The sequence below is a fragment of the Liolophura sinensis genome, chromosome 7 (assembly GCF_032854445.1).
Source record: "Liolophura sinensis isolate JHLJ2023 chromosome 7, CUHK_Ljap_v2, whole genome shotgun sequence".
Lineage (NCBI taxonomy): Eukaryota > Metazoa > Mollusca > Polyplacophora > Chitonida > Chitonidae > Liolophura > Liolophura sinensis.
Window position 1 is genome coordinate 37,004,839 of NC_088301.1, and position 27,865 is coordinate 37,032,703.

At 35.9% G+C, this 27,865-nt stretch overlaps 1 protein-coding gene across 1 annotated transcript; it reads right to left on the reverse strand.

Annotated features, from left to right (window-relative positions):
• LOC135470243 (uncharacterized) lies at positions 1 to 23,430 on the reverse strand. Its single transcript, XM_064749062.1, has 12 exons — positions 22,964 to 23,430; positions 21,427 to 21,660; positions 20,266 to 20,394; positions 12,197 to 12,260; positions 9,727 to 9,872; positions 6,352 to 6,426; positions 5,757 to 5,903; positions 5,234 to 5,309; positions 4,059 to 4,486; positions 3,248 to 3,444; positions 2,762 to 2,910; positions 1 to 2,109 (listed from the first exon to the last, which is right to left on the reverse strand). Exons 1-12 carry the CDS (start codon positions 23,187 to 23,189, stop codon positions 1,716 to 1,718), a joined length of 2,265 nt encoding a protein of 754 aa, XP_064605132.1. The 5' UTR covers positions 23,190 to 23,430; the 3' UTR covers positions 1 to 1,715.
• Between the last annotated feature and the right edge of the window lie 4,435 nt (positions 23,431 to 27,865).

A 27,865-nucleotide genomic window follows, 5' to 3' on the forward strand; every position in this document is an offset into this window, starting at 1 on the left:
AAGCACCACTTTATTTGTGAATGATGTTTTTTGACCACCTTTGTATTATGCAGTTGGGTCCAAAGACAGCACAAGAGACTAAACATCTAAACATGTTGATAAAATGCACATGAAATAGAACGAAACAACGCACCATTACAATTATTCTCAACACGAACACATCACATTAAATACAGTATGGCATCCAACCAATTTTGGTCCTCCAAACAAAGTTAATTACTTCATAAGATAGCAGCATCATTATAGCTATAAATTGGTAACAGTACATGGGAATTTTTTTTTTTAAGAAGTTTTTCTTTGTTCTTTTTTCTCTTCCATTGGGGCAGGTTATAGGGAAGAAATTCACCTTATTTGGCAAAGTGCACTGAACAATGAATAGATTTACATATATAGATCATGTGTAAGTAAAGGCCACAGTCACATTACATTAATCTATCCTGTCTTTCCTCACCTTTCAATTTGGCAGATTTTCCAAAGAAGCCCATTTATATGCCATACACAACTTCAAGCCATATACCACAATATCATGACAAACATTTTAATAGTCATTTTGAGTGAGACTGTTGGATAAAATTGTACAATAAAACAAACACTGTAAAACGAATCATTCCATAACCCAAGTTTGCTGCTTTTCTTTTTTTTTTTTTCTTTCTATTTCCTGTTGAAGTCACAAATAAAACAAGTAAAACATGGTGGATTTTGTGTACATAAAGGTATTCCTTGTGACAAGCTAGAGAAAGGTTGGTCTGCATTCACTATAAATTTGCTAGAAACATGTGTTATATGTATACTGTTAACAATAAAAATGCTGATAAATACACTGACCGATCAAAAAATTCTAAGAACTGCAAACATGCACCACTAGCATGCAAGACAGTATTGGGAGAATTCCTGTCAAAAATGCTGAATTTGGAGTATAATGAACATTTAAAAAAATCTTTCAGCTTGAAAAATAGCCATGAAAAATACAAATATTGCACTGAGCAAGGAGTATTGTAGCAAAAACAAATCAAATGGAGAAAAATATTAGAAAATGGACAGATAGCAATGGCAAGGTTTAACTTGAAGAATACAAAAAGGGGCATACCCTAAATGATTGCCAAAAAGTTACAAGAATAGAAACATTTACCACAAATATAGAAGTTCGAACCATATAAAAATATAAGTGCACCATGACAATAGGCAATATTGAGAAAGTTTGATAGTGAGCTATAGTGCAACATATGCAATGCAATAACATAGCTATCCAAAATCAGCAGACGCACATTTGATTCTACAGCAAATAATAGCATTAACAATAAAACTTGCCAAGTATATTTTATTTTGATTATTGGTAATTTGAAGCAAAAACAATTGGACTCAACTTTGTAGAGATTCATGAAAAAATAAAGCTGCAAATATAAAATGTTTTTAACCTGTAATGGTAATAAATCACAAAATACGCAAATCAATACTGAGAGTTATCAATGACATAATACAATATTCTTTTTTCATCTTCCTTCTAATCTTGACTCAATGACGAAATATTCATAGATTTTTTTTTCATAGCAGATGTTTTACAAATACACAACACATAGTTACCTCAGCAGAGCTTTTGAACATGTATATTAAAACTAGCCCATTTATTTGCTTAAGAACAAAATGTTGCCATTTGATGAGATGACTTTACGCTGCAGTTTTGATTTCAAATGGTTTTATAATTAGAAACAAAATGGTTACTGAGGATCATTTTCTGGGCTTCGGGTAACTTTGATTTCTACTTCCGCTTTTGGGAGATTTTCATCAGCTTCCTTTTGTCCCGCCTCTTCTGAGGCGACTTCTCCCTCGGCTGGTTTCGCTTCATTTTCAGCTGGCTTGGTCTCAGTCTCAGCCGGCTTGGTTTCTGCGTCTGATGGTTTACCATCCCCTTCTGAGGGCTTCTCCTCATTTTCTGCAGCTTTAGCATTGTTGGCAGCAGCTGCGGCTTCCTTCTTCTCCTTCAAGGCCTGTTCTTTCTTCTCCTGCTCTGCTTGGAGGGCTGCCTTCTTTCTCTCCTCTTCCTGGATGCAGATTTTCTTTAATTCTGGACCATCCACTCGGGCAAATGTTGGCACAATTTCAGGCTGGCATCTGTACAGAAAAAAAGAAGTTATACACCAGAGCCATGTAGCTGCAAGGAAGCATTTGAAACCCAAATACTTAACTCTTCTGAGTAGTTACACAAGTAGATGATTTATTACAATTACAGCCCAAAAAAGGATAAAAAAGTTGACTATATTTGAAAGATGTATTTAAATATTCTTTTTATGTGTAAAAATACTGCACTGATGTCTCTGACTGTCACTCTATAGTATAAGTATGTTTGAAGTTCTGAACGCCCTTCAAAATTATCAGTTCAGAAGAACCCAAAATGAGAACTTATGATATTTTACCATAATATCACGGCTGAGAAGAACAAATTTTATTTACTGAAAAGCAGCAATTTTTAAGAATACTAAAATTTGTAAGAAGTATATTTTTTGGCCTGTTCTTCAAATTATTTAGAGGTTTATTATGAAGCAGCTGTGATCTGTACATATTGAGGCCAAATTGCTTTTGTAGCATGTAGAGTAAATAAGAACACACATACACACGGACACACACACACACATATATATATATATATATATATATATATATATATATATATATATATATATCATATACATATATATATCATATCATATATATATATATATATCAAAATGACAAGAACATAATTCTCGTGTGCAATTACACTTACCTGACTTCAAAATGAGGCTCAGGGCAGTACAGCATATCTCCATCCCAATCAATTGCATTGGCTTTAGAGGAATGCCTCCATTCTCCTATAGCTTTGATGTTAAAAGCCTTCACCCCCAAGATTTTGGCAAAGCCAGATTCGGTAAAACACTGAAATGCATACCATCATGTTTATTTAATGCCACGAAAGTATCAATTAATATTTGTTTCACATGTGGTATTAATTTAATTCGTTATTTTTTGTTTTTGTTTAGTGTTTCCAAAATGACAACTCAATTTAAAGTTGATTTATAGAGTGAAAAAAAATGTCTTAAAAATATAACTGTCGCCACTTAGATTTATTTCTGCCTCTCTTCCAAAATAGCTAAAATTATATTAGTCGTTGTCTTTTCTTTTAATGGTATTGCATGCACCCACCTTTTAGCCAATGTACCTACAACTTTTTTCAATTAATACATTAAGGCATCTTATGGATGTGTTGGCTAACCTTTCTGAGCTCTCCCTTCTGCAACCTGCGCATGTGCTTGGCATGTTCAATACGACCACATGGCTGAGTGATAGTCAGTCCCAGTACAGATGGATCCACACTCTCCTCCACCATATACAGACGACTGTAATCCAGCTTGTCCACTCGGCTAAGGAAACAGTCAATTCCGATGAACTTTCCGCACACTCTCTTCCAACCTGGAAAACAAACAGATGTTGAAATTACATATTACCAGTAGAAATCATCAAAATGGCAATAACTGGAAATGTGACTAATGTTGACAGTATTGGTTGCAAGAGGGTAAGATGTAAAACCAGAAACTCTTATCAAATAATGACAGCTTCACATTTCATAATTTAACACGTGATGCACAAAGCTGCAGGCAACGTAGTATGATATGGGCTGGTCAGTTAACAACGTATATGGGCTGACCAGGTCTAATAGCATCGTGCATTATTTGTTATATTATTTTGTATTTCTCTTTACAGTGTTTGACTGGGAATTCATCTTGATTCAAGGAAGCATTGTCATGCAAATGATATACTTGTATTCAAAACAAATCTAAACTAAGGTATAGTTGTGTATTACATTGTAATCTTTACATTGTAATCTTTAACCAGTTCATTTCACAAAAACTATACACCTTATACTAACAGTTCTACCCAAAATGACATATACACTGGTCCAGAACAAGATTACTTGGTACAAATGTTGACCGGATGAGTATCAAAGCAGCATGCCCGGTTTCTTGTTGGACCCTTGAGCCTCAAAACAGCATGCTGGGTTTCCTGTGGGTAACCTCATACTTTACCTTCTGGTAGTGGATCCTCAGCGGCCTCCTCCTCCTGTCCTACAGCTGCTTCACCTCCCTTCTCACCCTCGGTCGACTTAATCTCTGCAGCGTCCGATTTTGGCTGCTCTGAACTGGCCTCCCCAGTGGCCTCGCCAGCGTTGCCGCCATCAGCCTGACCAGTGCTCTTCTCTTCGGTATTAGAAACCTCTGCCTGGTCCGCACTTTTCTGCCCATTGTCTGTGCCCTCGGCGGGACTGGTAGCTTTCTGCTCTGTGTCAGCCCCTTCAGCCTGGTCGGCGCTCTTCTGTTCAGCATCGGTGCCTTCAGCCTGATTGGTCACTTTCTGTTCTGCATCTGCACCACCAGCTGCCGGAGGGTCAACACTCGACCCTTTGTTGTTGACTTTTTCGGGTTTGATTTCTGACAGGATTTCAAAATCTGCACGACTGCAAGAAGGGCAATATTCTTTTAACAGATACCATAGAAGAAGGCTAAATGGAATTACAAATGTCCACACCTACAGTCAATGTGTTTCATCAGTTTTTACTACAGGTTATGTTAACATAGTCCATATGGCACAATGTAACAGAGACAAGGTTTACTGTCCCTGGAGTTAACACAACATAATACAGGAGTGACCAACATTGCATGTACGTACACCAAAAGAGCTTATACTGTAATTCAACTTTTTCGCATGTTTGCAAGGTGTTTATTCAAGCATATTCTGAAGGCATTATTCTGTGTAGACTATGAATGAAATCACACTTTTCGTGAAGCCCTGAAATAGGCCAATCCAACTAATATAGTTTTGTCTCCAAAATCGAATTAAATATGTGCAAAAATGCACAGAAAGTTGCTCTTTCATATGAAAAAAGATTGAGAATTATAAAAGGGTAAATCCTTAACATTTCAAATTACAAACTCTGACAAACTCTTATCACTTAAACACTCAACACTAATTTATAATACATGTACTTGTCACTTTAACATGTCATTCATATCATTTTTATTGTGCTCCTTATGTTGTCCATCCTATGTAACATTAAAACATACCAAGTTCTCCTGCTCATACCAGGAGTTTGGTTATGCAGATGTGGAAAAAAAGGTGATAAACTGAAGAAACTCTTATGGTATCAATAGCTGAAAAAGGAAGGTGTAAACTGGTGTAGATTGTGTTTTTCAAACTATTTTACCTTTCTTCATCTCCAGGCAAGTAATCTAGCTGCACTTCAGCAGCTTTGCGCTTCACCAAGGTTATAAAAGCAACAGCTGTCATAAAAAAAAAAACAGAACAAAACATTAATACGAATTACAAGTGCTTGCCTTGATCATTAGTGTAGGCTCATGTTGGACTTAAATCAAACAATGTGGAGTTCAAATGGCTCCTACAAATTCTACAGCAGCCAGTTTTCCAGATGTCCAAAACTTACACCAGGTAAGCACAGATTTCAGTTATTTAAGGTTAGCCTAAACTTCTCATTTTTGCAAGTATGGCTTTAAATTCCTATTGTCAAACCTACCACTTCCAAATGTCTGTAAAACGTGCAAAATTTACAGCTGGTCTATATTGAGGGTTTTAAACAGAATTTCAGTACATGAGGCTAACTTAAAAGTTAATTATTAACCACAATTTTAAGAAATTCTCATACAGATGTCACTTTTGCTTCTTCCACCGTAAACACATGCATAAAAGATTCTAGGCGACAGACTACTTACCAAGGTAACGGGCTGGCCCTGCCCACCTGTTGTTCTCCATAATCTCCATGATTTGGGAGAGGAAACCATAACCTATTAGAAGGTAGGAGTAAGCCAACAGTTTCTCCCCACAGTGAATCATAGCTACGCTTCTACGACGACTGTCGCCTTAAAGGGAAAAAAGAACAGAAAAATTAAACATCAAAAAGGTAATAGACATGTACAGCAATGTGAATTTATAAAATTCCAGGGCTGTCCTGTTTCAAATTTCAAAGACTTCATATTAAATATATTTTATTTATGAATACAGCAGATTGTTGGATGAATGAGTTTCCCAAAAAACATTTTCCTTCAAGTATCTTGTAAGCTGCTAGGAAATTGGGAATCTTTTCACTGTATTTTGCAAAAATATTCCACCAATGGTGTTCTTAAATTTATAAATATTACACAATAAATGTTTAAGTAATATGTCCAAATACGCTAAACTTGGTGTCCAGATTTTTCCAGAGCCTGAGACATGGTAATACAGACTTTTAATTTCAAGTCAGTATTAAGTAAACATGTAATCTTCTACTCGAACGGAACCTCACTGAGATGAGGTAACATCTTCTCTTACCTAGAGCAATGACAAGGGCAGCAGTGGCCACATCTCTGCTGTAGGTCAATCCAATCTGCTGTCCATTCCCGGAACCTGGCCAAACATAAAAAGAACAGTATTAATAGAACATAACATTACAAAAGAGTCCTCAACATCTGGCGATGTTACAGGTGAAATCTATTATAAAATAAATGAATTACTTCATACAGGAAGAAATAAAGTTTCATGTTAATTTATGGTATCTTAACTGTTGGTTAATGTTGCAGTCTGGGGTTTACGCCTGTGTAATGCTACCAAAGAGCTCACCTGTAAGCAGACTGGAGCAAAACTTCGACTCAGTGCATAAAGTGCTTAAACATTTACTTAAGCCTGGGATTAAGATAGACGGAGGGATATGAAGCTCTATTGTTCTCTCTCATCCAGGCTTGAGAATCATGCCTTCGCTTTGCTTGAAAACTCGGCAGTCCGAGACTTCACGAGATTAACTCACCAGCCCCAGAAATGTAAGGAAGACATTGCTTAATCTTTGCCGTAAAACGATCAAAATACCCCTGGAGTCGTCAACCAGATCCACAAAAGGTTACTGAGTTCAGTGTAGTACATGTTTGCTTACATATTAATTCAATTGTCATGAATTCAATGGGTAATTACCGCCAAAATTAATTCTTCATTACTTGTGGTATGGTCAAAATTGTTGTCAAAATGGCGTCTTCTGGAATGACTTGATCTAGCCAAGGGGTCATTTTTCAGTTTTATTCAAAGTAAAGTAACATCAGTCCAGCCCCACCAAACTTGAACAACGCAGCCTTTTAATCAACGTGATTTCGGAAAATGTGCCTATAGTAAATATAGGTTTGTATTACAGTTTGCTGCAGTATTTCTCTTGTTGAAAATGTCCAAAAAATAAAACTTTCAAATTTTCCTTTGAGTTTTGAGTCTTCACCCTATACCTTTAAAGTTTAAAAGAAGACTCAAATTTTGTTTCGTTAAGGCACTGAACTCTTGTAGCACTTTCATCACACTGTTGCGCATGTAAAATTAAATGTTGGTAGCGCTACCGTTGACACAAATGAAAAAAAAAAAAAAAACACACAATGGAAATCACACTTAAGAATTGCAACGTTCTGTTTGTCCAATAAACTGATCAAGATGACTCGTCCTGAGTAACCATGCCCAGTGACAAAAATCTGGTAAATTGCAGATTGTTATTGTCATATAAATAACTTTAAGTCTACGATGTTCATTCTCAATGGCATCAAAAAAAAAAATATTAAAGAAAGAAAAAAAGCGCATTTTATTAACACTGAATAGTCATTTTTGGATGTCTTCTTTTAAATAATTTCTTTATTATAAATTTTTTTTTTTGAAACATTCTGAACAGCTGTAAGAACTCGACCATTTTGTTGTAATTTCTAATTCCAGAGAGCAATCCTGCACATACATGCAAATGTTCAGTAATTAAACTATTTAATCTAAGGGGAGAGAAGGAAACAGTTCGATGAAAATATGCCATTCAGGTCCAACTGAAATACTGCTGATTTTCATGTGAATAGTGAAGCAAAATTTGTACTCATTAGATCTGAGCTTAAATGCTGATTTTACATTTTAGTCCTCTCTGTTATTGTTAACTGTCTTTACAAAACAATTTTTTTTTTCTTTTGTAGAGTTGATTACTTATGCCTCGAAAATCCAGAAGGAAAAAGGCAATTGGCCATTGCCAACCAAACTGTACCCTGTCCAAGCCGAACTGAACTCAGATGTCATCCTTGCTCAATGGGTACAATAAGGAGCGGCTTCTTAATTCTCTAATTTAGACAAAGCCATTCTCTAATTTACTAAAATGACCATAACACTTCAGACTCTTCATAACTCTTCTGGAATAAGGAACCCATTCTGAGTGACACAGAATTTTTTATGCGTTATCTTCTTTCTATATGATCAGAACCGGTTCATCTGATGCTCACATTTAAAAATTGTGAAACGATTCTTCGCAAGTTAAATATTCTGCGCAAAAAAACATATCAGTCAAAGAACATGCAGATGCCTGCAGCAAGGTTTTTAGTGTTATGAACACTAGGATTTATTTCAAACATGGATCAAGACAGAGAAATACATTAAATGATAGCAAATTAGTAATACATAGGCAAAAACGCTTTCGGCAAGTATAAAACATGAAAACAATTTTTAAAATATATTTGATTCGTGTTTTATTTATTTATTTATTTTATTAGATTGGTGTACTCAAGAATACTGCACTTGTATGACAGTGGCCAGCATTAAGGTAGGAGGAAAAAATCAGGGCTAAAAATTTGCTTTATAAGATATAATCTTTGTCTGATATGGAGTCTGTGATATATAAAATTGAAAATTAAGATGGTGTGTATACCATAAATCTTCAATCTTTTCTACCACTAAAGCACTTTTTCCAGAGAAATCTATGCAATGCAAATGTTGCTAAAAATGATTTGTCTGTGTGACTAAATTATATACACACAATTTTTGAAGATAAACAAAATACGGTTTTGATTTAAGACAGTCTATATGAAGATGCGAACAGTGGCGGGCGATTTAACCTAGCCGGCATTATGGCAACAGGTGTGTTGACAATATTCATCAGGTCTGTCCGGGCAGAAGACACCGGCTCACTCTAGCAACCGACGATAGTTCCTGAAGAAGTCTACACATGTCTGGGCTTGCCGTGTGCTGCCTAGAATTTGTGGCACCACTGCACAGGCTAAAACAATAGCGAGTCAAACACCATGGGCTCTAACAGCGGAATTTCATATCTCTCCTTATCTTAATCCTAGCTTAAACATGGATTTCAATTCATGTTAAGGTCATGAATTTTGTACTTTACATTATTTACTTTGATCAGGTGAGATAACACTGGGGGGAAAACAAAATAAAGTGGCAATCGATTATAAAACAGCATTATGGCCCTTAGCAAAAATCAGGATTGAACTGTTGTATTTTTTCCCCTGAGTGTGTTTTTCAAAGGTTTTAACAGGAAACTATTCTTAAGTGCAGCTTCAAACGTCACAAAGATTTACATTAATTGCACACAATTTGCTGAATTGGGTGTGCAACTGCCAAAGGTAACAGTGACGAATGCTTCAACGCCATAGGGAAACATGCTTTTGCTTCTCCACTATGCCCACATGTGTGATGCTCACTTGAAACAGCTATATTTAGCTAATACACTGAGTATTCTGTTTTCATGTGAGCGGATTCTATTGTTCTGTCTAACATGAACCAACGAAAAATTTTTGTTCACGTTTATGCAGATGGTTTATTAATCAAAACATTTTATTTATGTATTTATTTATTTGATTGGTGTTTTACATCATACTCAAGAATATTTCACTTATGTGTTAAAGTACAAAAGTGACTTACCTGTAGGAATCATGCCATGTCTAATAGAGGGAGACTGCAGAACTGTAGTAGGTGTTACTTCCTCCACCCCACCCTCCTTCATGGTCTTCTCCAGCAGAGCTGAACTCACTTCAGTATGGGTGCCATCTCCTCCCACTGACACAATGCTGAAATACAGAGCCACCACATACAGATCAGACAGTAAAACACGCTCATGTATACCCAAACATGAGAATAAGACAGGTGTAAAAGTTTGAAATTTTACCAAAATAGTCCAGAAAATGTATGAACCTTTTTTTTTCCTTCACAAAATAATATCTTTTTTCTCCAGTTACACAAATATGTAAAGAATGATGATGCACTGACATTATGTTTCAAACCTAAATTTATAACATGTTTATTTGGATATATTTCATACTGAGAGCACTGTTTAAGAGCCAAAACATTTCATGAAGCCTTAAAGTTCAAGCCACAAAATCAAACTGTAATTATGAAAGTATTAATGATAATAATTAACTCTGCCCATCAAAACAAGCTGATACCAAGCCACCCAACACCACAGTGCAAGAAAACCACAGTGCAAGACTTTGTACCACCCTCCACATTTCTAGGAACCACTGTTTAAACTGGTCTATCTGCCCAAGTATTACGATAGTTACATGTAAAATTAGAAATATCTCAACACCTCCATATTAAATCATAAAAGGGAAAGTGATCCAAAACTGTAGTTAAAAGCATTTCTCTTATGAACTACTTATTTAATGACTTTGGACTTCTCCAAAAGTAAATTCATAGCTGTTTCACTAAAAGGATATTTTTCTTATTGACTTAAGGGAGTTCATTTTCAGGGGAGATAATTCTGTCAGCAAAAGCATCCCACTTGATTACACTCATATTAAAGTGAAAGACAGCACCTGACTAATGTTTATGTCCACTGACAGAATACCATTCAAAGAATCTTAAACCAGTATTAAATATTTTTTAACGATTTTTTTAACCCAGTAAAAGTTTATTGAACCTTCATCTTAACACAGCTTCAGCATGTTTCCATTATCGACAGTAAGGTGACACCTTTACTCTAGCTCTCTAACGTCGAAGGCATTTTCCATACAATAGTCTCAGTGGCCTATGGCAGATGAAAGTTGTGGACTTTGGCAATGAAGTCCAAGTGATAAATATAATTTTCTCAGAAATTGGACACACTGGAAGAATATTTCTTCCAAAATTACAATAGGATTGTTGTACTACTACATTCATACTCAATTCAAATGGAAATAAATCTAAGCACCACTGAGGCTGAACTAGGCATTTGACTGTCACTAGATTTTATGCTTCAATTTTGTACCGGTGGCTTCTAAGATGAAAGCAATGCTGAACGAGTTATTGTTGACATCAGAGAAAGCAACTCGGCTTTCAACAATTTTACTGTATTTTTTAAAAGAAAACAGAAAAACATCCCTTGTATGCGAGAAAGATGAAAGAGTAAAATTTAAATTTTCCCTTGTAGAAAAAAAATGATATCGTAAGATTTAATTAATTTTAAGAGTTGTTGGGTGAGATGCCGTCTTCTCATTCCCATAAACATTCGGCATCCCTTAGATCTAGATAGCTCTACACCTTCACTAACATTACCAGTTAGCTAAAATGAACGACAAAAAATATATACGAGGAGATGAATGCGGCTTGGGTCGAGACAGCATGCTACTGTCTGACATAATTTATGATACCATCGTTGAATATTACACGTCTTGTAAATCAACTGATTTTACGTCTATGGTGGCCCGTAAATAATACAGACCTGCCTCACAACGCTTTGTGCAATGGCCCTTTGGTTACACAACTAAATCATTGTAAACGATCTCAAAATGTTGTCTTACGCAGTAGTTCTGGCTTATCATATGTCACTTCATGGAGTAAACAGGGAGTGAGTGAGTGAGTGCTTGGGGTTTAACGTCGTACTCAACAATTTTTCAGTCATATGACAACGAAGGAATCATTAGGGTGCATGCACGTGTAATGTGCCTCCTTGTTGCAGGACGGATTTCCACCGCTCTTTTATTTAGTGCTGCTTCACTGAGACGACTTACCGAAGGCAAGTAAGCCGCCCCGCCCGAGCCATTATACTGATACGGGTCAACCAGTCGTTGCACTATCCCCTTCATGCTGAGTGCCAAGCGAGGAAGTTACAACTTCCTCTTTTAAAGTCTTAGGTGTGACTTGATCAAGGATTGATCCTGGATCTACCGGTGAGTAAACAGGGAAAGACTACGTCACAGTTTGTGCTGTACATTATGATAACAACGTGTTTGATACTTTTTAGAAAGCTTGAGTATCCTGCTTTCGATTGAAATATGTTTTAGCAAGGTGCTGTCTTGTTCTGTAAGGGAGTTCATGTCAGATTTACACTAGACAAAATGAGCATCTGTCTCACAACCATTCCACGATTCATTGCAGCTAAACCATGTTAAGTCTGCAATGGCATTTCACTTACCCATCAAACTTGGCTAGGTCATGGTTATTCAGAATTTCAGAGGAATCCTTAGGTTTCTTGGTAGCTGAAAAACACAAGAAAAAGAAATTTTAGATATAAGGGCTGCATGGAAAATTAGAAAAATACAACACTAATCATGAACTCACATTATGACAACTACCCAAATCCCTCAACTTTTTTGCAAATATAAGATTAACATTCACTGCAATTTATGTGCCTTTGAAATTTGATTTTGTAGACAAACTACAAGGGTTTTTTATAGCCAAATATTGGTGGAATCTGAATATGTAAGAGCCATTGACTACCCAAAAAACAAAGATCAATCAACTTTATGGCTCAAAATGGTCTACCAGAGATGACAGTATTTGAGCCACTGGATAAGCTTAACAGTTATTTCTTAACTTGGCCCTGAGTTGTTTACCAGCCCTTAAGTAAGCACTGACATTGTCCTACTGAATTAATGTCACCGAGACAGAAACAATGTATACATGCAAACTTGTATAGAAAGGAACATGTAAAGTATAGAGCATTTTCCTCAGGTAAAACATTTATTCTGCTGAAGGTGACAGGTTATCACCACAGTCTCTGTAATAAATATACCTACATGTATGTGTGTGTGTGTATATATATATATATATATATATATATATATATATATATATATACATTTACATCTATTTTTGCAGCAAACCAGTCTTTTATTTTTCTGCCCGATTACCTTTCAGTGCTGTGGAAAGTAAACTATTAGCCCTTAATGCTGCACTGGCTGCTTTGAATTTTGTATTTTGTTTACTGTACTATATAATGTGCAAAACTAAATCTCTCAACATCTGACAAACATCCTTGGATGAATGGTATCATGAATGTATAAGGGGCTAAGGCCTCCAATAACATGAATAATTGAATTTGCTTATGTCAAACATTTAGGCATTGGCGTTTCGAAATTCTGTAACAAGATCCTTCAGATTATTAAAGACTTTAGACTATTAAACATATGGTTCAAATTTTAAACCTAAATTTCCAGATACATGTAACCATATATATGTGTTTAAGAAACTGAAACCTGCCACGGGCACTGTAGTTAGGACAGGAAATTCTTATCTTTGTCTTGACATAACTGAACAGAGATTTAAAGCGAAGTATGACTAATGATCAATCCTTGTAATACAGCCTACTGCCCTTGAAACCGGACAGAGTTTTTAAAAGGTCTCTTTAAAGGTCTCTTCAACTCTTAATTCATGGGAATGTGGCCTTCATGCATTTACTGTACATGTGTCATGTCTACATGTATGTCAACATATATGATTGCCTGCTTTCAATGTATTAAAATAATCAATTTCTGTCAGCATACAGGCATAATATATTTCCTGATTGCCTAAATAGAATGATCAATATGAGGTTTCTGTCAATTCAGTTCTGAAACCACTTTGTGATTATATGTCATTCTAATAGACCTTGAAAGTCTAAACCCTATCTCTCCTGATACGTGTTTGTTTTCAGGTTTGGACCTACTAAAATGAATGTTTATGTTTTGTAAAGTCTAAAAAGAGTTTACAGTCTGAGGTATAGTTTCTTTGGAATTTCACACAGCTCAATTCCTTAACTCAATCCCAAGAGAACATTATACATGTCCATCACTGATTAATGGAAACCATTTTTTAAGAAACTATTCAGAGCTCTATCACTTTTATGTTGGATTAAAGAACACTTCACTACCCTGACAGTGGTCAAGTGGATGAAATCAAGAATTGTTCTGCAGTCAACAAGGTGACCAGAGTGAGATATGAACCTACTCATATCACCTCACTGTTTATGTGATCTTTACTTTAGCCAGCTACCAGTACCAGTAACTTCTGGGCCCAGTTGTTTGAAAGTGTATTAGCTAAGATTTTAGCCCAACTCTGCAGCCAATCTAGTTGTCCAAAATCAGAGTATAAAAGCAGCAGATTTAGTTCATATTTAATATACTGTTACATAATTATTTTTTGGCTAAGTACAAAATCGAAGACTTGGCTTAAAGTTAAATCTGGTATTTAGCCTTGAAACAGTTTTGAACAACAAGGCCCTGACGTCCATCATGACACATCTTCATGAATGTCAGCAATTTACAACCAGTTCACCAGTACTCAGAGGTAAATCAAATCTGAAGAAGATGCAATTAGGCAATGTATTCTGGGCCAAATAGTTGTGACCAATTAAAAACCAAAAAGTATACCATACCACGAAGTGACAAGAATGTAACTCGGAGACAAATTGTAATATGCTAGCCTATCAAAGGGCTAACAGAGTACCTGATGCCGTGCCAATGAACTTACTTGTCATGCTTAACAAATTTATGGTACCAGGTCACTGGGTCACACAGCTTTGCCTATTGTTTTAACTACTAAATTAACCACGGTATACAACCCTACATTTGCCCTAATTCAAAATCTAAACAAATACAAGTACCACCAGCCACAATGATTTACTAAAACCAAAAATTGTTTTTCTACAATGACTATCTGTATATGTTCAAATATGCTTAGTGAAATTACATAAACTACGGTACCTTTACCTCGCCACTATGGCTGCCCTATATAATTGTGTGGTAATTACTATCCCTGCAGTTTGGGATGAAGGATTACTGCATGCAGGGAATTTCCTATGTAAGTGTATCAGGCAAAGTAAACAAATGGAAGTGATGTACATATGCTCCATGACATTAGAACATAATGAACTGTATCATCTGACATTTGGGTTTTCTTTTTCCTTCCACTCTTTCCATGCATGCTGACCAAAATGTATATATTTTATCATAATGTGGTCTTTGGGTATCTCTCTAATTACAAGTGTTAGTTCTGGTTTACTAAATAACCACTCCACATTTTCTATTTGACCTTTTAACATCAACTGAACCACAGAGGGTGCATCATACTTGCGAAATTACTTTACCAGTAATTGGTACCGGTACCGAGATTAATCTAAAAATCTACTCTTTATTACATATAGGATTAGCAGTACAGTATATTTAGTAATATAGAGAGCCAAATCAAAATAACACATCATTTGAGTAATAAAATGTTCACACACACAAAATATTTGCATGTTTAGCTTTGTCAAGTATAAATTCACTAAATGTAACGAACACTCTGCAGGTATATAATCATCTTGTGACAGATAAAAGCGAAGTTTCTTTTTTTCTGACTACTTCTGACTTCTGGAAAGATGATTACACAAATTACTTACACAAAAGTATTACAGTCTATCATGTTACATTCCACAATCCTCTCCATCTTGCCCAATGTTCATCCTATCATATCTCATTCTTCATCAATGATTCACGAATGTAATATCAGCACTTTAAAGCTTCTAGGACTTGTAGCACTTTATACTTGCATACCATGAGGAATTTAGTTAGGACCTCACAATTCAATCATTCACGTGAAGACAGTGGATTGACAACAGCTGATTGGGAAAAATCTTTTCACTACACATATAAACAGGTATACATATTTAATTTCAGCTAGAATGGCTCATATTCAATTCAATAGTGCTATGTAGACACAGATTTATTTTGTGCACAGCAGCCTAGCATTCCATTTTCCTTCAAGAGCTGCAGCTTTGGCATTTAAGGCAGGAAGGTCTTTGTCTGGGAAAGATACCAGTCAGGTTTACATGTACTTGTGCATTGCCCAGGGACAATGTAAATGATTCTGCTACAAGTGATTGATGCCTACATACATGTTGCCCTGACAACAAGATTTGCTGGCAATATTCAAAGAGACCTACATGTATATGGTGGAATGGTATCTTACAAGAAAACTGGTGATGAAATATGTATTTCCAACAGGAAGCAAAAGGGATTTCTGGGAATGAAAAGATATGACAGCTTAGTTGAATGTCTGGCGGACGATGTGCAGTATTAAAGGCAGGTGGAAAAATCAATATAAAATACAGGGATATCAGTGGTGCCAATGAACCACTGGTTAAGGAAAAAATACACGATCATCACCCTTGGAAACCAACATGTGATACCACAGAGCCAATAAACGCCTCCCTGCATAAAAGCCATGGAATAATTAAATATCAGGAGCTTCAGGACTAAACAATGCCCAGCATGTAACTGCTGCCTTACTCAGGTGTCTGTAGATGTCGCAAGGTACATACATTCAACCTGCCCATGTGGCCCTGACCTTGCAGATTTACAGCTGTATTGCTATTTTGATTCAGGGTCTCCCAACTATCTCCGGCTAATATTGATTTTTTAATGCCACTTCCATTCCATAAAACACCAAATAAATCGATAAGTGTTGGCTCGTAACAGGGACATGGCATAAGCTGTGTTTCTCCACTATCTGGATGAACTGTTGGCCAATCAAGGTTTAGACATGAAATCCGAGACATGAATAAAACACATGTATAGATATTTCAGATACAAGAAAAGCAAACAGGATCTCATCACATCTGTAAATCTACACATGAATATAACCTGTAGACGCTTTTGTGTACAACCAATGAGGTATGCTAATTTATTCATTGCTTAACAAGTGTTTTCCGTTAAGCTGGTTAATGAACTTTGTTGAAGAAAACAAGCCCCATCTGTTAACACACAATGGTTGTAATATCACCTTATGAGAAAGTTAAAATAATTGGTAATTAAATTTGTGTATTTCTTCTTTTTTCTTCTCTTGTATTCACTAATCTTTTCTTGACAGCAACATGAGTGGTCAAATGGTCAAATAATTGTGGTTAACACAGAGGCAATGTAGATACCTCAACAAGTAAATGCTTCAAATAACAATAACAACCCATGGTTTCCACGACCAAATGTGTACAATCCTGAATATTTTTAACCACCCCCCCCCCCCCCCCACCAAAATCTGGAAAATGCACAGGTCTGTTCTGAACATCCCTCTTCAAATCATAACGCAGATATAAGAAAAGAAGGGTTGTGAACATAAGAGTTAAATATACAACTAAGTTTTAGGCAGTTTTAATGTTAATTCACTCCTGATTCTCTACATTTTCATGAAGTATAACACTAAATATAACTTTTTAGGAACATTAGGTATAACATAAAACATCTTTTAAATTTGGAAATTCTGAAATTCTTGGTCATCAAATAGTGACGTAATGAGTGATTTATCAGTTCTTGAAATAATTACAACACGATAAAATTTCCTAGTAATGCTGAATTAATGTCACACCATAAAATTATTACTCAACATTACATCACAATAATTTCAGATTTGTCCTGGTTTCACAGTGTATGGCCTGCAGTAGGTTTGACAATTAAAAAAAAATGAACATCATCATCACCACATGTACATCTCCCTATGCATTCTTAAAAATTCCTAAATTTATAGGGTCCACAAACTTCAGATTGTTCAAAAACTAAGAAATATTATGGCATCTGCACACTTATTTTGCTGTTCAAACAACACCTTTGTTAGAATCTTGAAAGGAGGCTGACATGAGCACGTCTAACCACTAACAGTCTACTTTTGCTACTTATCAAACTGACAGCTCACTCTGCCTCAATGCTTGGTGGCTGCTGGGAAAAAAAGTTACACCACTTCAGTCACAACAGTTGCCACGCACTTATTAGCTAACTCTTGATGAATTTACTATTCGTGATATATTTGCAGCATCTTGTCATAGTTATATCAAGGTGAACAAAACAAGCTTTCTGTCAGGGAAGACAAGTTTGAGTCCATTAAATAACTTCTATCAAATGAACTCTCCAATCCAATTAGTAACCTCACTATGGTAACCTTGAACATCCATCTTGTAAGATGGGCTCATTCTGAGCAGGAGTGAAGCTGATTCAATCTCAAGCCAAGATATTTTACACCAGCCATCTTGTTGGATGGCAGAGAGATGGTCCTGCCATGAAGGCATGTTCACGATGGAAATTGCACTGAACGCAAGGTATACTCCCAATCGAAGAATTTTAACTTTAAATTCAATTTCCATCCTTTGTGAAAGTTGCTTTCAGTGCATTGCATATTTGCGCTGAGTCATTAAATGACACCAGTGAAATGAAAAAGGACAAGGTCTACTTCACAAGCCCAGTTCAGATCATGAAATTTGTTGGATACTGTGATCACATCAAATACGGCATGTCATATTTTCACTGGAATGGTCAAATTTTACAGATGGATTTGACAACCACATCATATGAATGCTGCTCAAGATGAATGCAAAGTTCTGGATCACAACCGACACCTCCCACATGCACACATGTACATACATGTAGTAAGTTACATGTGTGTAAAGAGCATGTAATACTTTTTCTACACAGTCAATATTTACAAGCTTCAGTGGTTTTTGGAATACGTCATTGTACAAGTGTGTGATTTTTACCCCAAAAAAAAAAACAGGTGAACTGTTGTATACATAACTTCAACCTGTACATATTTGAATAATCTTGACTAACATACTTCTATCTTCTGGAATTCCAAGTTAAACCAATTATCCATCCAGATTGTAAACACCACAATGTCTTAACACACGTAAAGATAGTTAATTTAAATTCTGCAGGAATTTTAAGCAGGAAAACTAAATGAATTAACACACAATTCTCTACTTGAAAGATACAAAAATTTGCCTCAAATGTATAAAAAAAAACATGAAACACTGTGTGAACTGAAATGAGATGAACAAGAAGGTGTAAAGAATAGTCTCTGCACATGAGTAAAAATTAAATTTGTTTACATTTAGATTTTCATTAACAAAAATAACTAATACTTTTCTTAGACATCACAATTAACACAATGACAAACATGAAAAAATATGTCATAACAATGAAAATTAACCTTCACCTGCAGAAACTAGGACTACTTGTATTCTAACAGTAACTGCATCTAGCAATTCAATTTCTTATAAGTTTCGATCAAAACTGAAAAGCCAAAGCCAAGGAATAAGGCAAAAAAAAAAAAAAATTATAAATGCTAATTTTTAATGTAAGCTAGATATAGAAGTGCCATTCAATTTAGAACATATAAATATATTTGTACAAGCTTGCTGTACAACAGTAAGAATATTCATTTATGGCTGGTTTCTTCCAAACACTCAAGCTCCATGTAAAAATTGTAATTTCATGAATTTAAGGTAACAAAATAAAAGCAGATCAGAAAAAATTCAAAATGTTTGATGAAGAAATAACACAAGAACATGCAACCTTTCCACCAGGTCTTGGGTTGTTGCTATGCTGGCCACGTGGCTGGTGTGGCAAATGTAGGTCTGCACATTATGTACATTATAGAATAAGATGTGCATCCGCAAAGTAAGTATGCAAGGCTTTCAACATTTATATTCAACCTTTTCGCTTTTATCAAAAAATGGGGCTCGAGAAATGATATGGATGCTTGAGCACTGTACAGTTCAAACTGTGGTATTGTGGTATTATTGGTATTGTTGTTGTTGTATCAGAACTACTTGACTGTTCCATGACTCAACTATCAACAGGAAACCATGAAATACACAAAAGAAATAACATTTCACTGCCTTATTTGGGCTGTATTATGGGATGTAAACAAGCTCATTAATCAAGAACAATGAGTCGACTCAATAAGGTGATTCATACACTGCTGGTTCAATCTGGCAAACTGGTGGGCGTCCAGGACAGTTATGACACCGATATAATGAGGGGAGAACTAATGATGTTAATACATTTTGTCCAAGAATGGCCTGGTAGTATGTATTTATTTTTTTATTTATTTATTTGATTGGTGTTTTACGCCGTACTCAGGGATATTTCACTTATTCGGCAGTGGCCAGCGTTATGGTGGGTGGAAATCAGGCAGAGCCAGGGGGAAACCCATGACCTTCCACACATTGATGACAGATCTTCACAGGACTGGAGAAGAAGCCAGCATGAGCTGGACTTAAACTCACAATGACCGCATTGGTGAGAGACTCCTGGGTCAGGCTTGGCAGTATGCCATGATGGATAAAAGCTTGGATTAATGCATTCGGGACATTTGTACCATGTTGTTGAACTAGCAATATTTAAGTAATGACGGAGAATGTTCTGGTATGGGAAGGCTATCATAATAACAGGTGACACATAACTAACCAGTACTTACCCACAACTTCTGTTGTTATTCCAGCAACCTCAAAGATAGGAGCAACCTTATCACGGTATATCTTCTCAGCCTTTTTGTAGCCACTAGCAGGATTGACAATGACCAGAAGAGATTTGGGACGCTGTGGAGCTGAAGAAAAATGAAACAAAAACATCAGAAAATGACATGGATCTCATCTTACACGTTCAAGCAGACACCACCAGACAAAATCTATTATTTGATCATTTGATCTGACACAAGTCTGGTTTCATAGCCTGCCATCTTAAATGTCACCATTATATGAATTATTTATATGAACAAATTAGTTTACTTTCCAGTTTATGGAAAACAACTTCCTTTTAACTGTACAATGTTTTGGTATGGCTGCTAACTGAGCCATGATCACCGAACCGAATTGTTACTCGTGCTTGTTATCATTCATTTTGAGGGCCCTACGTGGGAAGGTCTTTCATCAACCTGCCGATGGTCATGGGTTTCCCCCAGGCTCTTTTTGAGCTAGAGTGAAGCTGCCTCAATCTGAACCCAAGATATTTTACACCAGCCATCTTGTTACATAAGATGGCAGTGATTGAACGCAAGGTAAACTCCCAAGCAAACAAAATTCAATTTAAATTCATTTTCCATCCTTTGTATAAGTTGCACTTATTTTAGGTTATACCACCATGTACTAAACAGCAAATAGTTTTTTAAAAGGGTATAGACATGTACATAAACTTTTAAGTCAACAATGATTCCAATCAAATCCAAATCTGACTAATGAGGCATCAGACATATTATTTTTAACCTATACTAGTCAAAACCAATTTTTCCTGTGAAAATGAAGAAATTTTATAACATTTTAATTAGGTTGTCCCTTAAAATGGATCTTGTCATAAAAGTTAACGCTTTGATTATTATTGTTTATTCATTTAATTGGTGTTTCACATGTTACTCAAGAATATTTCACTTCTACGATGACGGCCAGCGATATGGTAAGACAAAACCAGGCTGAGGAAAGCCATGACCATCTGTAGGTCATCCAAACATGAACTGGACTTACATGCTCACAAAGCACATGGTTGAGGCTCCGAAATCATTCTGCTACAGAAGCAAAATTCATACATAAGCCAACAACAAAGTGCTCATGAGCATATAGTTATTTTTATTTTCGTTGATAATCACCTTTCTTTGCCAGAAGATCAGTCAATACCGTTTCCCATTCTGTGCAAATGTTTGTGGGCCCGCTAAACTTGACTTGGGCCATACTAAGTCTAAACTCAGGCTGTTCATGACGTCGGATATAGTGGATAACAAGTTCAGATGTGGTCTCTCCATTCTCCTCGCCTTCAGGTTTCTCTGTAGCCTTTGCTGTTTCAACTTTAGCCCTCAGCACCCAATTGACTCGCACAGACTCTTCTGCAAAAATAAAGTGTGCTCCAAATTGATTGACTGACTGAAAAATATAAACTTGATAGTAACTATCAAATATACAAAAAAAAGCATTAATAGTGATTAGAAAAAACAGAATAAAAAATACAAACTTTAGCTTTTCATAAAAAACAATATTAAGAATTCATCTGATTCACATATGTCCCACAAAAGATTAAATGGTCCAACTTTTTTTTTTTTATATACAAATGGTAGCCAGGGCAGCAGAGCCTGTTTGAACACTGTAGCTAGAATAAATTTTACCCAATTGATGGTTTAATGAATTTCAAAATAATTTATCAATTTGAGTGGGTTGATTGCACCTTGCAAGTATTAGCAAAGGCCACTATTGATATCTAAGTGATTTGCAATCAACTTGGGTTTAAACTCTGTTTGTGTAAGCAGACCCGAGACCCTTGCCTCAAACAAAGCCAATTCTTTAACAGATTTGGTTGCTAATAAAAAAAACACTAACTTAAGGCATGTAATAATAATTTATAATATTTTAATGTTAGAAAACTATATATGGTGCTTATCAAGAATTCTTGCTTCAGAATAATGCATACTTGCCAAGGCCCTCCAATATACTTATATTATAAGATGTCGATACACAATCAAATGTGCCATGAGGAAAATGGTTTTAATTTAAAATTAAAAAAAAAAAGAAAAAACTTCGGCCACTATAATTGGTGTAAAACATAACTCCATGTATGTGGAAATTACATCAATTGTACAGTTTCTGATTTAAAACTCAGAAAACTTGAAGAGCCACACAATAAGGGTTTTTTTTGGAAAAAAAAATAGGAAGGCAAAAAAAAAAAAAAAAAAAAAGTGGCAGCCTAATCCTATAGGGCTTAATATTTGTAAAATGTTGTAATGTAACACTTAACAGATAACATCAATTAAAAGAATTTACTACTGTACAAGAATAATTTAATTATTCTTGGTGACAAATAGGGTTAAAAATTCACTCACAAATTAAAGTTTCATACATTTCATGTTAAGACGAATAGAAGTTTGAAACCAATGCCATTAATAGCTTTATTATTTGAATTGTGCCGTCAGTGAAGTAATACAAGACTGCTACAGTGAAACAAAACATGCTGGCAATGCTTACATGCAAAATGATGTCATACTAATTCAGCTGAATTATTATAATTTAACCAAGCAAGCATCTGAATCATTTACATCCACTATCGTACAAATTCTAGAGACACTGTATGCACAAAATATAAAGAAATATCATTCTACAGTACAAATGAGAAAATACGAAACAGCTCAAGGAAAGTACCTGTTACTGAATTCGTTTTGTTTCCTTTAGTCTGGTTATCGTCTTTGCCTTTTGTCTGTGTCGCTGTGGCCACTGGTTGCCATTTCCAAGAAAGTTCGTTTTCGGTCAAAATTAACTCGCTTTCAACCAGGTTTGTGACTTTCTTCACGGTCTGAACAAGCTTTAACTCGGACTGTTTCACGGTAGCGACACCATTCTCGATAACTTCTCCTTCTGCGGAAGCCATTGTTCACTCGATTACACTGCACGTTGTTGTTGTTGCGGCACGCACCGATTCGAGCTCGGAGGCAGAAACTTACAAATTTTCCCTACACTTACGGCAAATTTCTTGACATTCTATGCACCATTTGCAAGACTCATATCCTATACTACACGTGCAGTGTAAACTCAGTATCTTGTATTCGCACGAGCAGAAAATTTTTAGGTCCAGATTGAAGAAACTCTGTCTTGCCGCTTGCTGCCGGTGATGAAGCTATCTCAAGTATTCAAAGAACTGGGTCAACCCGGAGCTCGCGACGCTGGGTATCCTAGCCTACTACCGTAAAACACCTAAAACTTGTTCAACACGGTCACCGTTAAACTATATTGACACAAAGAGAACAAAATAGACAAATTCAGACAACACAAATGCAATATCTAACAATCTTCAGGCACGGGAGTCAAGTATTTCCAAAACTGCACACTCCTAATTGAAAACAGCGAAGTGTACATTTGCATAAGAGACAAAATGTCATCAATAATATTTTTAGCAGGTCAGATTTTAGGGCCTCTAACATTCTATAGTCAGGCTTGGGTTGTGGCGTTACACAGTTCATATTCTTGCACAGTTGCATGGCATAGTAAAAAGGCCAATTAAGCTTACACAGTTGGTATAGGGTACATAAGTAATTATGAAATGCCGATGTCCTGATACCCAGGGGTAGATACAAAAGTGCCTTCACAACTAAGTGTAACGCCATTGCCATGATTTTACTAAACACTTTTAATTCAATTTCTCGATGAAGGTGGAAGGTGGTAGGAGGCATATTGTACGAGCTGTAAGTCAACTGCTAGTTCTGAACTTTTGACCGGTATTGTGAATGTTACACTACATAGTACCGGTATGATTTTTTTTTCTCCGTCGACTTCAATTAACCTACCACCACAGTTAATTGCCATTAATTACAAACTCTGGAAATATATATTCAAGTGGAGTTAATTGGTCTGTTAGTATATATCTATACTATATATTCAGGTTACATCTTGGACGACATATGCATCTTGCTGAATCAGCTGTTGTTGTCTTACAGTTGACCAGAAAGAAAAATATAGCGTTTTGATTAGCTGATAGAGGGTGGAGTTGGGGGGTGGGGGTGGGGGTAGTCTACGCATGATTTACACTTCTCAATTGCATATATATATATATATATATATATATATATATATTAGAGTATGTTTAAACGACAGCCAGTGGCCAGCATTATGGTGAGAGGAAACCGGAACAACTGGGTCCAACCGGGGATGATACAAATTTATATAAAATAGGTACGGTATATAATATCCAATGAAAACCATTAATTTTGTTTACAAGTAGTTCCTTTCAGCGTAAATATATACGACTGTGTTACCATATGCATGTATGCATATGGTACCAATGTATAAGGAAAAGATAAAATTCATACCCGTGTAACATTCTGTTATATGATTTTTATCCACAAAATTCTGAATATGATCAAGTTTACTGTGCGCGAAAGGTCAAGCAATGGAACATAAACCTCTTTGCTAAAGTCGGACATTTATCAGTGTAATTAAAATAGTATCCTTGTGACAAAAATTCTGACATTTCACTCAGACATCTGAATATTTATTCTGTATATAGGCCTACTACATATAGCAAAAGATTAGTGTCTAGTATTTTCTGATAATTTGAACTTTAGCAAAGTGACCGACTTCCAAAAACTGCACTTTATCATGTTCACTATACAGTTGACCGATCGCGAGGGTATTAACCAATAGAGACGTAAAGGTTATACTGGTTTCTTTTAATACAAGGTATGCTGGTTTGTCTATGAACGAAGCTTAAACCTTCAATTAAATGTCAGATGTCAAAAATCCCATATCCGAAGTTGGCATATTAAAGCGTTCGATCGGTGACTGAAGCGTGAAGAATAAGATCGCTTGTTCGAATCCAGCTCTCGTTTGCTCAGCTTCTGCTTTTCATCAGGATATTTTTTAAAGATGATGTACATTTCACTACATGTCTGGTTTCCTCCACATAAATTTTTTCTATGATCGGTGATAATAGTAAGTTGGCCTCGGATATACATGCATCCAGATTCAGCATAATGCAACAAGCCTGCTGAATACATGTAAAGAAAAAGGCAGTGATAGAGTTTACCATATATATATATAGTTACACTGCATCGTATTTAAAATGGTCGTGGGTTTCCCCTGGTTTCCTCCCACCATAATGCTAGTCGCCGTCGTATAAGCGAAATATTCTTGAGTACGTCTTAAAACACCAATCAAATAAAATAAATAAATAAATCGCATTTATAGATTTTAAGATTTGTCGTATCGTCGCCTTAAACTATTCTATTGACATCAATGGAACAACTGAACAACAGCGTTTGGTGAAAAGACATGAGATTTTGGAGATTTTACATAGATACGAAATATTTTCATTGGAAATAAACACCTGCCTGCTTAATAACGAAGAGCTAATAATAATAATGTCCTTTGTTTTTAGGTCTAGGTAATTCATCTGTACACATACGTACATGCAGTCATTTGTTCAGTTTAGGAGTTAAATTGCGTTCAAGGGATAGAGTGTTTAACAAGATAATGTCAGCAATGGCCCAACGACATTGCAAAGATAGATCGATAAAAACAATAGCGTTCTTTTACATGACTATATATGCACGTGATAAACGTTTGATGAAAATTGCTTAAATTAAGAGTACAAGATATATCTGCCTGCAAGCCTAACACAAAGTGTAACTTAAATGACTCCAGCCACCTTGCACGAAAATAAGCCTAAGGCACCAAAAATGAACAAGGTTTATCCCATACCCAAGCGAACATGTGGTAGAAGCTGGTAAATTAGGCAACAATTGTTCAAAAGTGTCCGCAAGGTAATGGAGGCAAGCACACGCGCCCAATGACCTTCAAAAATATGGCAAGGTCAACGACCTTCCACGTGAATTTTTTCCTAATGTAGAAGTGTACATGTTATATATATACGTCTGGGAAATCTTGCAAAAAGCGTCCAAGGGACAAAGTGTTTTCAAGGCTATAAACGGAGAATGTGGGTACTCATGCCGCTACCACAGTACCCCTAGATCAGTTTTGGGCGAGGGTTAAACAGTACATCTCACACTTACAATTCATTGAAATATGCTGCCTGGGAAACCCACAAATAACACGGTCCTCTGATGGCAGGCCACACCGGTAATCTAATGTTTTTCTCTGTTATATACACATAGTTGTAGCCCAAGGGAACAATCCCAGTTCTCAGTTCTCAGCTTCAAAATGCAATAAATGGCTAATACAAGACTTCTTCTCTAATTTCTGGACAAGTTTATATAGCCATCTTCTTAGTACAGCCTCGTGCAACTTCCACATCACGCACTAGCGACCCCAGCTCTGGTTGAAGTTATAGGAGCCGTCAGGACTGGGCTATACATTACAGATTACTTTATGCGCTTTTGACATGCAGTTTCGTATGTTTATAATGTCCGATCAAACTTGTTCCTTTTCTTCAAAAAGTTATAATCTACGCTGAATAATACTATAGTTTGACACAAACTTTAAGTATTCTCTTATAAGGCGATAAAATACCATGAAATAAATATTTATAAATAAATCAGCATTTCTAAAAAACATATTTGCAAGGGGGTGAACATCAGTCCGAAAAATTATGAAACGTGCCTATACAGTAACTGTATGGCGTCCACTCATTTAAGATAACCACGTATCATGAAAGAAGAAATTTTGAATCACGGGTCTCAATCTAGATGCATAAATGCTGCTCGTGAGAGAGACAAAACGGTGAATTGCAGTTTTGCTAATTAAATTTGAAATGTCTTTGGAAGTTATAAGGACAATAGGATTGATTTTTAATTAAATATTGTAAAATCATGTGTATCGGCATAATTTTTGAACTCGGGAATTTGCATACCCAAGCGCACAATACGACGCTCCAACTGGTTCCAGGATAGCTTTAGATGTTTTTTTTCCTGGGCAACAAACAAAGCAACAATAAATATAACATGGATAGGCGAATAAAACACGTAGGTCTATAGCTGTATACAACATTCATGTTATGCCTGTCTGGTTTTTCTCCACCTTTCCTTGTTTTCCTCAGGTGCCTTGGCAAAATTCTCTATATTGTGTCTATTTTGGCCATATCATGGATTCAATTCTGATAAGTTTACATGATGTACCTTAGAGATACTGTTATCAAAATGAAAGATGTCATAACTCCCAGTGACGCAATTTGTGTCGAAATTCTACTATAAAGTTCATGTTCTTATCTTATATTTTATCACCTCCTGATCACAAGAGTGAACAAAAAGTCGCAGATCAAGATTTGTGGTAAACGTTATGAATGTATTCTCTTGAAAGCTAATCGCATTGTTACTTATGCAGTTGCTCAAATTCGAGGAAAATGATATAACATCGTTCATTTTTTATTTACCTTTTCATAGTTTGACTTCACACTTAATTTTGCATTTATTAATTTTTATTATTTGCGAGTGGTTGAGGTCCAGAAAATGATTTAAGAATGCCGAGTAACACTTCCATTTAAGTGTGGGAGGTAAGAATACTATCTTGGTGTTCCGTCTTTTTGGACATTTTAAGGTACAGTTTCCCTGCAGACGACCTTCGCAAGGTCAAGGTCGGGTCATGTCTGTCAAATAT